The 15862-nt window shown below is 54.0% G+C and overlaps 1 protein-coding gene and 2 non-coding genes across 4 annotated transcripts in view; all 3 read right to left on the bottom strand.

Annotated features, from left to right (window-relative positions):
- APH1A (aph-1 homolog A, gamma secretase subunit) overlaps nt 1–15160 on the bottom strand; it is a 17079-nt gene extending 1919 nt beyond the window's left edge. The window contains exons 1-6 of one of the 2 annotated variants that reach the window (XM_015410097.1): nt 15041–15160; nt 9940–10110; nt 8523–8596; nt 7515–7637; nt 5632–5759; nt 2664–2787 (exon numbers count right to left, since the gene is read on the bottom strand). In XM_015410097.1, coding sequence (XP_015265583.1) covers nt 2664–2787; nt 5632–5759; nt 7515–7637; nt 8523–8596; nt 9940–10110; nt 15041–15153 — 733 coding nt within the window. In that variant the 5' untranslated portion in view covers nt 15154–15160. The remainder of the gene's footprint in view (nt 1–2663; nt 2788–5631; nt 5760–7514; nt 7638–8522; nt 8597–9939; nt 10111–15040) is intronic. The other variant, XM_015410098.1, reaches the window with a different exon arrangement.
- TRNAS-GGA lies at nt 904–975 on the bottom strand. The gene has a single exon. It is a non-coding gene; the product is annotated as a tRNA-Ser (tRNA).
- TRNAS-GGA lies at nt 1240–1311 on the bottom strand. The gene has a single exon. It is a non-coding gene; the product is annotated as a tRNA-Ser (tRNA).
- Nucleotides 15161–15862: the final 702 nt, after the last annotated feature.

Consider the following 15862-nt stretch of genomic DNA (forward strand, 5'->3'; position numbering starts at 1 on the left):
GAGGAGGAGGAGGAGGAGGAGGAGGAGGAGGAGGAGATTGGATTTATCCCCCGCCCTTCACAACCCAAAGGTGTCTCAGAGTGGCTCACAAACTCCTCTCCCTTCCCTTCCCCTCCCCTCCCCACAACAACCCTGGGAGGCAGATGGGGCTGAGAGAGCTCTTGACAGAAATGGCTCTTTTTTCAAGGACAGCTCTTGTCAGAACTACAGCTTGCCCGAGGTCATCCAGCAGCTGCAAGTGGAGGAGTGGGGAATCAAACCCAGCTCTCCCAGATTAGCGTCCGCACACTTCACCACGACACCAAACTGTGGAGAAAGAGTGAGGAATCAAACCCAGTTTCATGGCTGGAGTTCATTAGTGGCTGTAGATGTTGCAGGCTGTATGGCCGTGGATGGCCAAGACCATGGCCATACAGCCCGGGACATCTACAACCACTAATAATCTCCAAATCAGAGTCCACCGCTCTTAACCACTACACCAAACTGGCTCCCTTAGTCTTCTCTCCTCGGACTGGCAGTTTTCTTTCAGGGTCTCCGGCAGAGAGAGGACTTTCTCATCACCTGCGACCCAAACCTTGAGCACACGAAGGTGCCTTCTACTGAACCAGATGTTGGATCCATCAAGACCCCAGCGCTGTCTCTTCAGAGCACTTGGGCAGAGAAAAGGTCTTTCACATCCACTGCCTGGTCCTTCCCACTGGAGACGGAACCAGGGATTGAACCAGGGACCTTCTGCATGCCAAGCAGAGGCTCTGCCACTGAGCCACGGCTCATTCTTATGGGCACATCTGAAACTGCCTTCTGTGGAATCAGACCCTTGATCTATCAACACCGATATTGTCTACTCAGACTGGCAGCAGCTCTCTCTTTCCCAAAACCTCCCGCCTGGACCTTTTTAACTGGAGATGCTGCCAGGGATTGAACCTGGGACCTTCTGCATTCCAGACAGAGGCTCTTCCACTGAGCCACAGCCCCTCTTTACAGCTCTCCAGGGTCTCAGGCGGAGGTCTTTCCCATCACCTCCTGCCTGGTCCTTTTTAACTGAAGATGCTGGGGTTTAAACCCCTTCTACATGCCAAGCAGATGCTCTGTCACTGAGCCACAGCTCATTCTTATGGGCACATCTGAAACTGCCTTCTGTGGAATCAGACCCTTGATCTATCAACACCGATATTGTCTACTCAGACTGGCAGCAGCTCTCTCTTTCCCAAAACCTCCCGCCTGGACCTTTTTAACTGGAGATGCTGCCAGGGATTGAACCTGGGACCTTCTGCATTCCAGACAGAGGCTCTTCCACTGAGCCACAGCCCCTCTTTACAGCTCTCCAGGGTCTCAGGCGGAGGTCTTTCCCATCACCTCCTGCTTGGTCCTTATAACTGGAGATGCCGGGGACTGAACCTGGAACCTTCTGCATGCCAAGCAGAGGCTCTTCCACTGAGCCACGGCCCCTCTTGACAGCTCTCCAGTGTCTCAGGCGGAGGTCTTTCCCATCACCTCCTGCCTGGTCCTTTTTAACTGGAGATGCTTGCGGAGATTGAACCTGGGACCTTCTGCATGCCAAGCAGAGGCTCTTCCACTGAGCCACAGCCCCTCTTTGCAGCTCTCCAGGGTCTCAGGCGGAGGTCCTTCCCATCACCTCTTGCCTGGTCCTTTTAGCTGGAGATGCTGCCAGGGATCGAACCTGGGACCTTCTGCATGCCAAGCAGAGGCTCTTCCACTGAGCCACAGCCCCTCTTTGCAGCTCTCCAGGGTCTCAGGCGGAGGTCCTTCCCATCACCTCTTGCCTGGTCCTTTTAGCTGGAGATGCTGCCAGGGATCGAACCTGGGACCTTCTGCATGCCAAGCAGAGGCTCTGGCACTGAGCCAGGGTCTCAGGTCAAGGTCTTTCTCATCACCTACTGTCTGGTCCCTTCTAACTGGAAATGCCGGAGACTGAACCTGTGGTCTTCTGCTGTTCTTTCAAGGGCAGTCCTTGAAAGAGCTCTCTGAGCCCCACCTACCTCACAGGGTGTCTGTTGTGGGGAGGGGAAGGGAAAGGAGATTGTAAGCCGCTCTGAGACTCCTTTGGGTGGTGAAGGGCAGGGGTATAAATCCAACTCTTGAGAGCCAGTTTGGTGCAGTGGTTACTCCAATCTGGGAGAACCGGGTTTGATTCCCCACTCCTTCACATGCAGCCAGCTGGGTGACCTTGGGTCAGTCACAAGTTCCCTCAGAGCTATTCTTTCAAGAGCAGTCCTTGAACGAGCTCTCTCAGCCTGCCTACCTCACAGGGTATGTGTTGTGGGGAGGGGAAGGGAAAGGAGTTTGTGAGCTGCTTGAGACTCCTTCGGGTAGTGAAGGGTGGGGGATAAATCCAATCTCTTCTCCTTCTTCTACTACTGAACCACAGCCAGTGTTCCCTCTCAGCTGAGTTAGTGTGAGCTGGCTCACAGTTTTTTAGCCTCCAGATCACCCATTTTTGTCTCAGCTCAGGAAGGATGGCTCCAGAGCAAACTAATTTATGCAGGAGCCAAATCTCTAGCTCACAACTTTAATGCCAGTAGCTCACAAAGTAGAACTTTTGCTCACAAGACCCCACAGCTTAGAGGGAGCATTGGCCACAGCCCAACCCCACTGTTTTAACCACCCTGACCTCCCCTTCCCAAGCCTCTCTCAACCCTCACCGGAGAGGCAGGCATGAATGCTGCGCAAAGATCCTCCTGCAGTGACGAACGCCCAGGCCCCTGTGGAAAGCGTCAGGAGGAAGAGGGGGATGAGGCTGGCTTCGTAGCAAGGGTTGAGGAAGGTCTGCGGAAGGGAGAGAGAAAGATTTTCAAGCCACGGTAATCCTCTCCCCGCCCACGTTGTCGTCCCGTTGTCTCCTTCTCCCATAAGCCTTTGCACTGGGCCTGGTCAAGCCCTCCACAAAGAGGGCGGCCGTCACTGGTCTCTGCGGCTGCTGACTGGCACAGCTTGGGGGATAATTCCCTGCGACTGAGAAGGCCCAGGTGGGCCTGCGTGACTTAAGCTTCACTTCTGGGCCACACTCCCCACCCCAGCCTGTGAGGGAGAAGGAATAACGCCAAGAGACACTCCCTGCTACTCCAGAGAGTCTATAAACGGCGACACACGACATGGCAGAGTCAGAAGCCTCTTTCTCCAAATGGGAATAACTGAGCACAGCTGTACGTTGCATCCTGGAGCCAGGAGGCAACATCAGGGGAAGGCCCCGGCCTCTCTTCCCTGTTGCTGGACCTCCAGAGGAACTGGTCTGACCCAGCAGGACTTTCCTGATATTCTTACAGAGAATCTCCACATTCAGAGGCAGTCAACTTCTGAGTCTCAGTTCCATGAGGCAACACCAGGGGAAGGCCTTGGCCTGTCTGCCCTGTTGTTGGCCCTCTAGAGGAACTGGTTGGCCACTGTGTGAGACGGGATGCTGGACTAGATGGACCCTCAATGGCCTAATCCAGCAGGGCTCTCCTGGTGTTCTCCTCAGGGGAAGGCCTCAGCCTCTCTGCCCTATTGTTGGACATCCAGAGGAAGAAGAGATTGGATTTATACCACGCCCTTCACTCGGAGTCTCAGAGAAGCTTACAATCTCCTTCCCCTTCCCCTCCCCACAACAGACACCCTGTGAGGCAGGCGGGGCTGAGAGAGCTCTTTCGAGGACTGCTCTTGAAAGAACAGCTCTGAGAGAACTTGTGACTGACCCCATGTCACTCCAGCAGCTGCATGTGGAGGAGTGGGGGATCAAACCTGGTTCTCCCAGATTAGAGTCCGCACTCCTAACTTCTACAAACTGGTTGGCCACTGTGTGAGACGGGATGCTGGACTAGATGGACCACTGGTCTGACCCAGCAGGGCTCTTCTGATGTTCTCCTCAGGGGAAGGCCTTGGCCTCTCTGCCCTGTTGTTGGCCCTCTAGAGGAACTGGCTGGCCACTGTGCGAGACAGGAGGCTGGACTGGATGGACCATAATCTGATGCTCACTCCTACTTAAGGCGTTGTCTGTTATGTTGGGCTTTGTATGTTATGTTCGAGTCCAGTGGAATCCTAGAGACCAGTAAGGAGATTTTCAGGGGTAGACACTTTTGAGGGCCAAAGCTTCCGTGTCTGACGAAGGGCCCTGTTGACTCTTGAAAGTTTCTTACCCGGAAACCTTGTGGGTCTGTAAGGGATTATTAGACTGGAATCCAGGTTAACAGGTGACAGATCTGTTGGCAAAGCCAACGTTGGGTCCACAGCCTGCCCCAGAAGGACGCTCCCAACTCACTGGATTCTGTTCCTGCCAGTTCCATACAGGGTGCTGAAGAATACAGATGGCTACAACCAATGTTCCCTCTAAGCTTTGGAGTCTTGTGAGCAAAACTTCTCCTTTGTGAGCTACTGGCGTTAATGTTTTGAGCAAGCAATCTGGCTACTGCATAAATTAGTTTGCCCTGGAGCCATCCCTTCCTGAGCTAAGGCAAAAATGTGTGAGCCAGAGGCTAAAAAACTGTGAGCTAGCTCACACTAACTCAGCTTAGAGGGAACACTGGATACAACGTCCATCCAGAAAGTTTGGTCAGAGAGAGAGCATGCAGTTACCAGCCTTTTTGATAGGGGGACCCCACAAGTCCAAACTGACTGGGTACGGTGACCCATCCAGGGTTTTATGGCACCCTAGGCAAACTAGGACCTTGGCGCCTGTCTACTTCTGCATTCCATCTTCTACAGTGGGAAAGGAGATGTTTCTGAAAAACCAACAAACATCGCACAAAGGGTGCACTGCCCCCCCCCCCCCGCTATAAACCCCAAGTAAGTGGCACTCTGACACTTGCTGAGGGCCAGTCTGGTGTGCTGGTTAAGTGTGCAGAGTCTAATCTGGGGGAACCGGGTTTGATTCCCCACTCCTCCCCATGCAGCTGCTGGTGTGACCTTGGGTCAGTCACAAGTTCTGTCAGAGCTGTTCTCTCAAGGACAGTTCTGAAAAGAGCTCTCTCAGCCCCGCCGACCTCACAGGGTGTCTGTTGTGGGGAGGGGAAGGGAAAGGAGTTTGTAAGCCGCTCTGAGACTCCCTTGGGTAGTGAAGGGCCATGGGGTATAGATCCAATCTCCTCCTCTTCTTCATATACGGCCTTTGACCACCCCCTCCTCCTACAATACTCCCTCTAATCCCCCTTTGGATCCTCTTTCACTCTTAGTGACCCTCAGGACAGGTTTTACTTGATCAACATGTCTATGTTGAAGAAGGTGCCCACCTGCATCTACGTATATGTTGAAGAAGATGCTGTTTCCAGGGCCAGATCTTGGCTTCCAAAATCCAAGAGAGAGCAAGAGAAAAGGCAGGGGCCACGACGGAGGGCTGGCCTGCAACCCACTTGCAGACGCTTCACGACCAACTCTGGGGTCCTAACCAGTGTTCCCTCTAAGCTGAGTCAGTGTGAGCCAGCTCACATTTCTTTAGCCTCTGGCTCACACACTTTTGTCTTAGCTCAGGAAGGAGGACTCCATTTATACCGTCGCCAAACCGCTCGCTCACAACCTTAATGCCAGCAGCTCACAAGGCAGAATTTTTGCTCACAACAATCCACAGCTTAGAGGGAGCATCCAGCCCACCGGTTGGGGAAACGCTGCCCTACAGTCACCCCCGGCCCCCCATCCACTCACCAACCCAGAGGTGACCAGGTGACTGGTGACCACCAGCCCCAGCGTCCCGTAGCGTCTCTTCTCACAGGCGTCGAAGAAGATGGTCCCCCAGAAGGTGTGCAAGAAGACCAGGGCCATGGTCAAGAAAGCTGTGGGGGAGGAGGGGGAAGGCCAGTCAGGGCGAGGCGGGCCAGACTTCCACACGGGCTGCATTCCGCCCAGAGCAATTCCGCACAACAGATACAACGAATGTTGTCCCTGTGCAGCAGAGAAACACTGTCCGCAACCAACTCTCTGTCCCCCCCCCAGACGGCCGTACGGGGGCTCCACCAGTCCCTCCCCACCCCTCGTCTTCTTCTGTATAGATCTATGGGGTAGCCTCATTGGGAATGCCGCGTACCATTCGGGTCACCAGCCAGGGCTCTTTTTGTAGCAGGAACTCCTTTGCATATCAGGCCAAACACCCCTAATGTAGCCAATCCTCCAAGAGCTTACAGAGCTCTTCTTACAGGGGCTACTGTAAGCTCTTGGAGGATTGGCCACATTAGGGGTGTGTCGCTTAATATGCAAATGAGTTCCTGCTATAAAAAGAGCAGGAGACATTGCAGAGCTGGAAAACAGCGCAGAGGAGGGCGACCAAGATGATGAGGGGGTTGGAAAGGCTGAAGAGTCTGGGACTTCTCCATTTGTAAAAGAGATGATTAAGAGGGGACATAACAGAGGTCGATACGATTATGCACGGTGTGGAGAGAGCGGACAAAGGGAACTTTTCCTCCCTCTCCCAAAAGACCGGAATTCAGGGGCATCCAACGAAGCTGATGGGCAGGAGGTTCAAGGCGGACAAAAGGAAACACTACCTTACAGAGAGAGTGATTCAAATGTAGGATTCGCTGCGAGAGGGTGTCGTGAGGGCCACAGGAATGAACAGCTTTAAAGGATGATTAGATCGATTCATGGAGGAGAGGTCTAGCAGTGGCTACTAGCCATGGTGGCTGAGGGGAACCTCCATATTCAGAGGCAGTCAACCTCTGAATCCCAGAGCCAGGAGGCAACATTAGGGGAACGTCTTGGCCTCTCTGCCCTGTTGTTGGCCCTCTGTGTGAGGCAGGAGGCTGGACTGGATGGACCCTCCCTGGTCTGACCCAGCAGGGCTCTTCTGATGTCCTTCTCAGGGGAAGGCCTCGGCCTCTCTGCCCTGTTGCTGGCCCTCCAGAGGAACTGGCTGGCCCCTGTGTGAGACGGGAGGCTGGACTGGATGGACCGTCCCTGGTCTGACCCAGCAGGGCTCTTCTGAGGGTCTTCTCAGGGGAAGGCCTCGGCCTCTCTGCCCTGTTGCTGGCCCTCCAGAGGAACTGGCTGGCCCCTGTGTGTGAGACGGGAGGCTGGACAAGAGGGACCCTCCCTGGTCTGACCCAGCAGGGCTCTTCTGGTGTTCTTCTCAGGGGAAGGCCTCGGCCTCTCTGCCCTGTTGTTGTTGGCCCTCCAGAGGAACTGGCTGGCCCCTGTGTGAGACGGGATGCTGGACTAGATGGACCCTCCCTGGTCTGACCCAGCAGGGCTCACAGTGGCTACTAGCCATGGTGGCTGAGGGGAACCTCCATATTCAGAGGCAGTCAACCTCTTATCAGGGGAAGTAGGAGGCAACATTAGGGGAACGTCTTGGCCTCAGAGGAACTGGTTGAGGCCACTGTGTGAGACGGGAGGCTGGACTGGATGGACCCTCCCTGGTCTGTCCCAGGAGGGCTCTTCTGAGGTTCTTCTCACTTTAATGAAGAAAGAACGGCATTCTCGAGGCCACACCAAATGTCCAAGGCCGAGGGGAGCTCTGAACCCCAATGAGACTCAAACGTATCCTCTCTGTCCCCAGCATCCTCGTAAGACGTCTAACCCCTGTCTGACATTACCTGACGTGATGAAGTAGTGGGGCGAGTCCCCGTGGATCCCCACGGTGCCCGGACCAATGGAATCCGCCAGGATGTTGATGACGGAGAAGAGGCCGCTGATGATCCCAAAGGCGAGCCCCGACACTGCACAGCAGAGAGATCAGACAGCCCCTTTTAAGAACCTGTGAAAACACTGCCGGAGCAGACCAAAGGCCCGTCTATTCCAGCCTCCCTCTGCAGGGCATGGAGGCTGAGGTGTCCTTGCTTACTGGGGAGACGATTTTCCCTTTAAACACTCTCTGCGTACCTAAACTTGGTAGCTTTCTGCTGCCACCAGGAATTAGAAATTCCAAATCTCCCTCCCTCTCTGCTGGTAGAATGACCCAGGGTCTGGGCACTTCAGAGGACTATGTGGCCCTGAGGAAAGACTGTACTGATTGCTGGGATAAGTTCAAATAAAATTTGATTTTTGAACAGCTGCTGACGAAAGGAACTTGTAAATATAAATGGCAAAGCCTGGTGTCACACTCAGTCTCTCAACCATCAAACGTCACTCTGACAGGCGAATCTCTTTCTTTCTCATAACCACACAGGCAAAACTGCAAGACCGATTTCACACAAGAGCTTGCGCCGCGGTCGCGCCTCCCTTTGCCCCGCTTCTATTGGTCAATTTCCCACTCGAAGCCACACGGCCGCAGTTTGACCCACGGCTTTGCCCGATTTCCCCCGCGGTTTCGTGATCCTCAAAAAACAGGATCACGAAACCGCGGGGAGAATCAGACGAAGCCGCGGGTCAAAATTCCAACCCTCTCACCATCCTGGTTGCCCTCTTCTGGACATGCTAGAACTTGTCGACATCCTTCCTAAAATGTGGTGCCCAAAACTGGACACAGGACTCCTGACCATAGCAGAATAGAGCGGAACGACCACCTCCCGTGATCTGGACACAAGGCTTCTGTTGATGCAGCCTAAGACTGCATCAGCCCCAAAGCGAGACGTACAAAGGGAAGCATCCAGCCGTCCACTCACCGTAGGCCATCTGCTTGATTGAGATGGGAGGCCGGCCATCTTCACTGAGGGTCACCAAGCCTTCGTCCGCCTTCCTAAGGGCGAGATTCAGAGGAAGCAGAGAATGTGTGGAGTGTTCAGGAGCACAGAAAACTCTTTGGGGGGTGTCAGTATAAGGCAGCTACAGATGGATGTTTAGGGAGGGGCTGTGGCTCAGTGGCAGAGCCTCTGCTTGGCATGCAGAAGGCCCCAGGTTCAATCCCCGGCATCTCCAGTTAAAAGGACCAGGCAGGAGGTGATGGGAAAGACCTCCGCTTGAGACCCTGGAGAGCTATAAAGAGAGGTTGTGGCTCAGTGGAAGAGCCTCTGCTTGGCATGCAGGAGGTCCCAGGTTCTATTACCCAGCATCCCTAGCTAAAAAGGACCAGGCAGGAGGTGATGGGAAAGACCTCCGCCTGAGACCCTGGAGAGCTGTAAAGAGGGGCCGTGGCTCAGTGGAAGAACCTGTCCTTGGCATGCAGAAGGTCACTGGTTCAAGCCCCGGCATCTCTAGTTAAAAAAGGATCAGGAAGAAGAAGAAGAAGAGGAGGAGGAGGAGGAGGAGGAGGAGGACGTTGGATTTATACCCTGCCCTTCACTCGGAGTCTCAGAGCGGCTCACAAACTCCTTTCCCTTCCCCTCCCCACAACAGATACCCTGTGAGGTTGGTGGGGCTGAGAGAGCTCTTTCGAGAACTGCTCCTGAGAGAACAGCTCTGAGAGAACTGTGACTGGCCCAAGGTCACCCAGCAGCTGCAAGTGGAGGAGTGGGGAATCAAACCCGGTTCTCCCAGATTAGAGTCCGTGCACAAGGTAAAGGTTTCACTTGCTTGAAAGCTAGTCAAGTCTGACTCTAGAGGGTGGTGCTCATCACTGTTTCCATGCCGAAGAGCCAGCGTTGTCCGAAGACTTTTTCCGTGGTCATGTGGCCGGCATGACTAAACGCCGAGGCGCACGGGACGCCGTGACCTTCCCGCCGAAGTGGTACCTGTTTATCTACTTGCAATATCTTGCTTTCGAACTGCTCGGTTGGCAGGACCTGGGGCCAGAGACGGGAGCTCACTCCGTCACACGGCACACTCGGGTCTCGAACTGTCGAACTACTGACCTTCCGGTCTGCAGCTCAGCGTCTTAACCTCTGAGCCACCGCGGCCCTAATAAACCCATACCAGATATATTTAAGGGTCATGGCTTCAAACAGAAGACCCCTGGGAAATGTAGTTCTAGGAAAGGACGATGGTTCTCTGTGCTAGAACGGTCCGCTTGCTTCCAGGTCTACAGTTCCCAGAATCCTCTGGGAGGAAGCCATGATGGTTCAACCCAGGGGTTGAGATTCTGGGCCCAGATGAGTTCCTTGTGAAAGCACCAGCGCTTCCCACTTCCTAGATGGGCTCTCTTACTTGAGGAGCTTGAAGTACGCGAAGCGGAAGGCCTCTTGCAGGAGGACGGAGACGGCAGCGCCGAAGAGCAGGAGGCCGTACTGCAGCTGCGCGTCATTTCGGTCACTGAGCTGCACCGAAATGAACCAGATCAGGGAAGCCAGGAGGAGGGAGACCAGCCAGAAAAAGGCCCTGGAGAAAAGGGGATGCAGGGGGGGGGGGGGAAACCACTATTAGCTATAAGCTGGACCGTGTGCCATTTATTGAAAAGAACTAGGATTCTCCACTAAGATAACCTATACTGTACAATGTGCATAAACTAGGCAGAGCCAAATAGATTTCTTCTGAACAAGGGATCTGCTACTCCGGGGAAGGCAGAGAGGTGTGTAGGGCCCTGAGGCAACCCCCCCCCCCCCCCCCCGGCCACCCCCACCACCCCCCCCCCCGCCCCCTGGAAATTCCGCACAGCTCCTGAGATCTCCATTCTTGTCAGGACACGTTAAAAGAATCCCCTTGAAACCACACAGTCTAGATCAGAGGTTCCCAAACTTATTTGGCCTACTGCCCCCTTTTCAGAAAAAAAATAGAGAGAGAAGAGATTGGATTTATAGCCCGCCCTTCACTATCCAAAGGTGTCTCAGAGCGGCTCACAAACTCCTTCCCCTTCCCCTCCCCACAACAGACACCCTGTGAGGCGGGCGGGGCTGAGAGAGCTCTTGACAGAAACGGCTCTTTTTCAAGAACAGCCCTTGTCAGAACTATGGCTTGCCCAAAGTCATCCAGCCAGGTGCAAGTGGAGGAGTGGGGGAATCAAACCCGGTTCTCCCAGATTAGAGTCCACGCACTTCACCGCCACACCAACCTACACCAAACTACTCAGCGCCCCCCCTGGAAACCTGCCTTCAAGAAGTGGACAAAAAGATGCAGTGACAAATCTGCACATAGTAAAGAAAGATGGTCGTTGTAAGTAAAGGAAGAGGTCGTTGGCCTGAAGCCAGAGGCCCGCAGCAACCACCGCACAATAGCCCGACAGCAACACCAGCCATACAAGGGGGCAGATCAGTGTTCCCTCTAAGCTGAGTTAGCGTGAGCCAGCTCACAGTTTTTTAGCCTCTGGTTCACACGTTTTTGTCTTACCTCAGGAAGGAGGGCTCCAGAGCGAACTAATTTATGCAGCAGCCAGATCGCTCGCTCACAACTTTAATGCCAGTGGCTCACAAAGTAGAACTTTTGGCTCACAGTACTCCGTAGCTTAGAGGGAACATTGATGCAGATGCATTTGCAGTTTGCAAATGCACGGCTGTGATTGGCTGTGGGGACCCCCCTCCCCGATCCCAGGGAAGACTCGGAGAAAGCAGGAAAAGCAGCTTCAGATAGGTTCTGGACTCCTCTTTCTTTACGCTCCCACCGCCCCCTTATTTTTATTCAGCACCACCCCCCCCCACTGCACCAAAGGCTCCTAGACGTCACTTTTTTGCATATTTTTTTTAGTTCCAAAGAAAATTTGGTTTGAATTTTCTTCATATGCTGGCTCTCATTGCACGTTGCTGTCGACACTGGCTGTGCTAAGAACAGAAACTGAACATCTTGCTTGGTACTAATGAAACACAAATAATTCCCCACCTTTGGGTGTTCTGTCTTCCTAATCTCAAATATCCAAGAAAATAGAAAGTTTTTTTCTCTTTAAAACACAGGACTGTTGGGAGGCCAGCTGGGAATCGTCATCCCCGTCCTTGCCAGTAGAGGATGTTCTAGAGGGCCATTCCATAGGAGAGAAACGCCTCTGAGCCCAGCCGATAGACATAGAAAGGAAGAGTGACAGGCAGGTCCCACCAGGAGCAACCAAGAGGGGCTGTGCCCGTGAAAGAGGGAGACAACATCCAGGTTCCCGAGAGGTGCCCCAAGGGTTGGGAGGTCCTACAGCTCTGAGAGCAGGTCCCTTAACCTGCTACCTCACAACCCACCATAGGGGGGTCAGGGTGATGAAGGGCAGCCAGGGAGGCTGGGCTACCCACTCCACCTGCCGCCATGGGAATAGAGAGGAAAAAGGCTGGGAGCCAGATGAAGGGGTTAAAGAGTGAGGAAGCTCTTTTCCCTCAATCTTCTAACAAGGAGGGAAACTCAAACCAGGAGGGAAGGGTGGGGCTAGGGCCCAGTGATTTAGGTCGATTTAGGTTGAGAGGGGGAAGCCGGGAAAAGGAGGAACAGCTCAAGACTTTATGCTGGACTGGGGCACAGAGATAAAGCCAGACCCAGCAAATAGAATGAAGACCAGGGACCCTGGTGATGTTTAACCCCCCCGTGACCTTCACTATTCAGAGCCTGTGCACTCTAGCTCTGCGAAGAAGTCACACCCTGGAGCCACCCAGCCCTCCTGGAGGGGACCCCGGTAGGCTAGGGTGTGACAAGTTCCATCACCATTCTAAGACAGTCATCTTGCCTGCATATACAGGGATCATCATGGGTCTCAGCAAAGCCTTGTTGCCCCTATCTTCTTCTCAGTATATTGATCACTTGGGTGATCAAGAATGGGAGGCAAGTAACATTTCTAGCAAACAGGGAGAGTTTGATTGGGATAAGAAGGTGCCAGTGTATCTTGTGTTCCTGATCAGATACAATTTTTTGTTCTCAACTGTGATATTTCTTCCTGTTTTGCAAGGCATACAGTTCATATGGCTGCTACCGTTTATGGATACCAACGATCACTAGCACTTTATCATGGTTTTAGAATTGTTTTAATCGTAACTTATGCTTTTAATGTAATTATCTGTTTTTGTAAGCCTCCCTGAGCCGGCTTTGGCTGGGAGGGTGGGGTAAAAGTTCAAATAACTAAATAAATAAATAAATGTCATGTAGAATCGTTCCGATGTTCCTAAACATCAGCTTGGAGCAGCATGCCTGGCGGCCCCACGCTTTAGCTCTGGCCACCAGCCCAGGTTGGCTCCAGTTCAGTTCCAGGGCAGCACCAGGCGGCTTCAGCGAGCGGTCTGGGAAACCTCGCAGGCCTAAAGTGTGCCCAACACGTAATGGAAGTTGGTCAGGCGCCCCTCAGCTGCTTGGTACGGGAAGGAAGGAAGGACGGACTGCCCGGAACCAGAAAACTGTGTTTTCTGTGTGCCAACTGCGCTCTGTTGTTTTCCCACGCGGGCTTTGTGCAGGCGCTCTCTTTAACTCTCTCTCTCACACACACAGTTGCGCAAGGGTCTTGCAATAACATTAGTGTCCTTCCTAGATCCTGAAACACAGAAAACACCTTTCAATCATCCCGGCTCCCGCCTTTTCAAACTTCTCAAACGCCACGCACAACTGCCGCAGGGCATCGCTATGAGACGGCATGAGCGACGGGGGGGCTTGCGTGCCACTGGCCAAAGATTCTTTCCCGGCGGGGGCTGAGCCCCCGAAACCTATTCCCTGCCCCCTCACACATGGGGAGAGAGGCTTGGCTTCAACGTGACCATGGCGGAGAGGCAAAGGCACTCTCCCTGGCATCGACATGCGAGCACGCCACAACTCTCCAAAAAGCACTTCTGTCTCACGACTCTCCCGTTGCAGCCTGGCCTAACGACAAACGCAAGCAGGGACAACTGCGGCTCTGCTACAACGGCGCTTTCCCCCCCCCCCATAACACAGCCTGGCAGGGGAGGGGCTCTGGGAACGGGGGCACGTCTCCCAAGCAGCCTTGAGCCCCCCCCCCACACACCTCTCTTGCCGGAAATCAGCCACAAGGGAACCGACCTCTGAGCAGGGTGCTGCCTTTCCAGAGTCACTTTAGATAGGGCGATCTGTGGTCTGGCCACTAGAGAACAGGTGACAGGGGGGGGGGGGAGGGAGCGCGGCCCCGCGTAGGTGGCTGCCATAGGGCCCACTTTCTTAAGGAGGGAGCTTCTTAACCCCCCCCCCCCAAGCCCTACAGTGTCGAAGTGGGGACAGGAATTCCACAAGTGTCCCCTGCCCAATGCTCCCTCTAAGCTGTCTAAGAGTATCATAAGCAAAAAATTCCACTTTGTGAGCTACTGACATTAAAGTTGTGAGCGAGCGACTGGGCTCCTGCATAAACTAGTTTGCTCTGGAGCCCCATCCTTCCTGAGCCAAGACAAAATTGGGTGAGCCGGAGGCTAAAAAACTGTGAGCTGGCTCACACTCACTCAACTTAGAGGGGACACTGGCTGTCCGTCCCCGTGCAGGGAGCAGGGCCTGCCCCAAAGGGAGTTTCCCACCCCACCTGCTACCACCCCGGAACTCCCCCCCCCCACAGGGCATCCCCGGCATGGAGCCCCTTACCAGATCTCATCCAATCCAAGACTATGTTTTTTTCTCCCCCTTGCAAAACCTAAAAGGGGGGGGGGGTCGTCTTGCATTTGGCACGCACGCTAGTTATGTCGAATAATCATTCTTTGGTGCATGCACATAACATTTAAAAGCGGGGGGAGGTATTCCTCCCGAGTAAACCAGATCTAATCCAATCCAAGGCTAGGTTTTTTCCTCCCCCTTGCAAAAACTAAAAGGGGGCTCGTCTTGCATTTGCACGCCCGCTAGTTATGTCCAACAATCATTCTTTGGTGCATGCACATAACATTTAAAAGCGGGGGGAGGTATTCCTCCCGAGTAAACCAGATCTAATCCAATCCAAGGCTAGGTTTTTTCCTCCCCCTTGCAAAAACTAAAAGGGGGCTCGTCTTGCATTTGCACGCCCGCTAGTTATGTCCAATAACCATCCTTTGGTGCATGCACATAACATTTAAAAGCGGGGGGAGGTATTCCTCCCGAGTAAACCAGATCTAATCCAATCCAAGGCTAGGTTTTTTCTCCCCCTTGCAAAAACTAAAAGGGGGCTCGTCTTGCATTTGCACGCCCGCTAGTTATGTCCAATAACCATCCTTTGGTGCATGCACATAACATTTAAAAGCGGGGGGAGGTATTCCTCCCGAGTAAACCAGATCTAATCCAATCCAAGGCTAGGTTTTTTCCTCCCCCTTGCAAAAACTAAAAGGGGGCTCGTCTTGCATTTGCACGCCCGCTAGTTATGTCCAACAATCATTCTTTGGTGCATGCACATAACATTTAAAAGCGGGGGGAGGTATTCCTCGATCCCCGCCCCCCCGCCCCGGTCCCCGTCGCTGACCCGGCCACCAGGATGATGACGCGCAGGGGGTCCCCGGCCACGGTCAGCAGGCAGAGGGCCAAGGCCGGCCCGAAGGCGATGAAGGTGCAGCCGAAGAAGACCGCCGCCCCCATCGCCGCCCCGGACAAAGCCACTGCCCAAGCCCGGCAGGCAAGCAAGCGGGAGGGGAGGGGAGGGGAGGGGCGGGGAGAGCGCCGCGGCCTGCTGGGAATTGTAGTTGCGCGGGCGGCCAGGCGGGTTGCCAACCTCCAGCCGTGGCCGGGACATCTCCCGGAATCACAACCATTCTCCAGGCGACGGAGATCAGTCCCGTCCCGTCCCCGGCAGAAAGAGGTGCTTTGGAGGGTGGGCTCTCGGGCACGGTACACCCCCGAGGTCCCTCCCCCTGTCCGGGCTCCCTCATAGGGTTGCCAAGCAGTGCTCCCTCTAAGCTGAGTGAGTGTGAGCGAGCCCACAGTTTCTTAGCCTCCAGCTCACACATTTTTGTCTTCGCTCAGGAAAGATGTGGCTCCAGAGCAATGCTCCCTCTAAATTACTATGGCGTCTCGTGAGCAAAAATTCTGCTTTCTGAGCTGCTGGCATTAAAGTTGCGAGTGAGGGATTTGGCTGCTGCCTAAATCAGTCTGCTCTGGAGCCACATCTTTCCTGAGCGAAGACAAAAATGTGTGAGCTGGAGGCTAAGAAACTGTGGGCTCGCTCACACTCACTCAGCTTAGAGGGAGCATTGCTCTGGAGCCACATCTTTCCTGAGCGAAGACAAAAATGTGTGAGCTGGAGGCTAAGAAACTGTGGGCTCGCTCACACTCACTCAGCTTAGAGGGA

Source organism: Gekko japonicus, unplaced genomic scaffold, assembly GCF_001447785.1.
Source record: "Gekko japonicus isolate JY-2015 unplaced genomic scaffold, Gekko_japonicus_V1.1 scaffold424, whole genome shotgun sequence".
In the NCBI taxonomy this organism is placed as follows: domain Eukaryota; kingdom Metazoa; phylum Chordata; class Lepidosauria; order Squamata; family Gekkonidae; genus Gekko; species Gekko japonicus.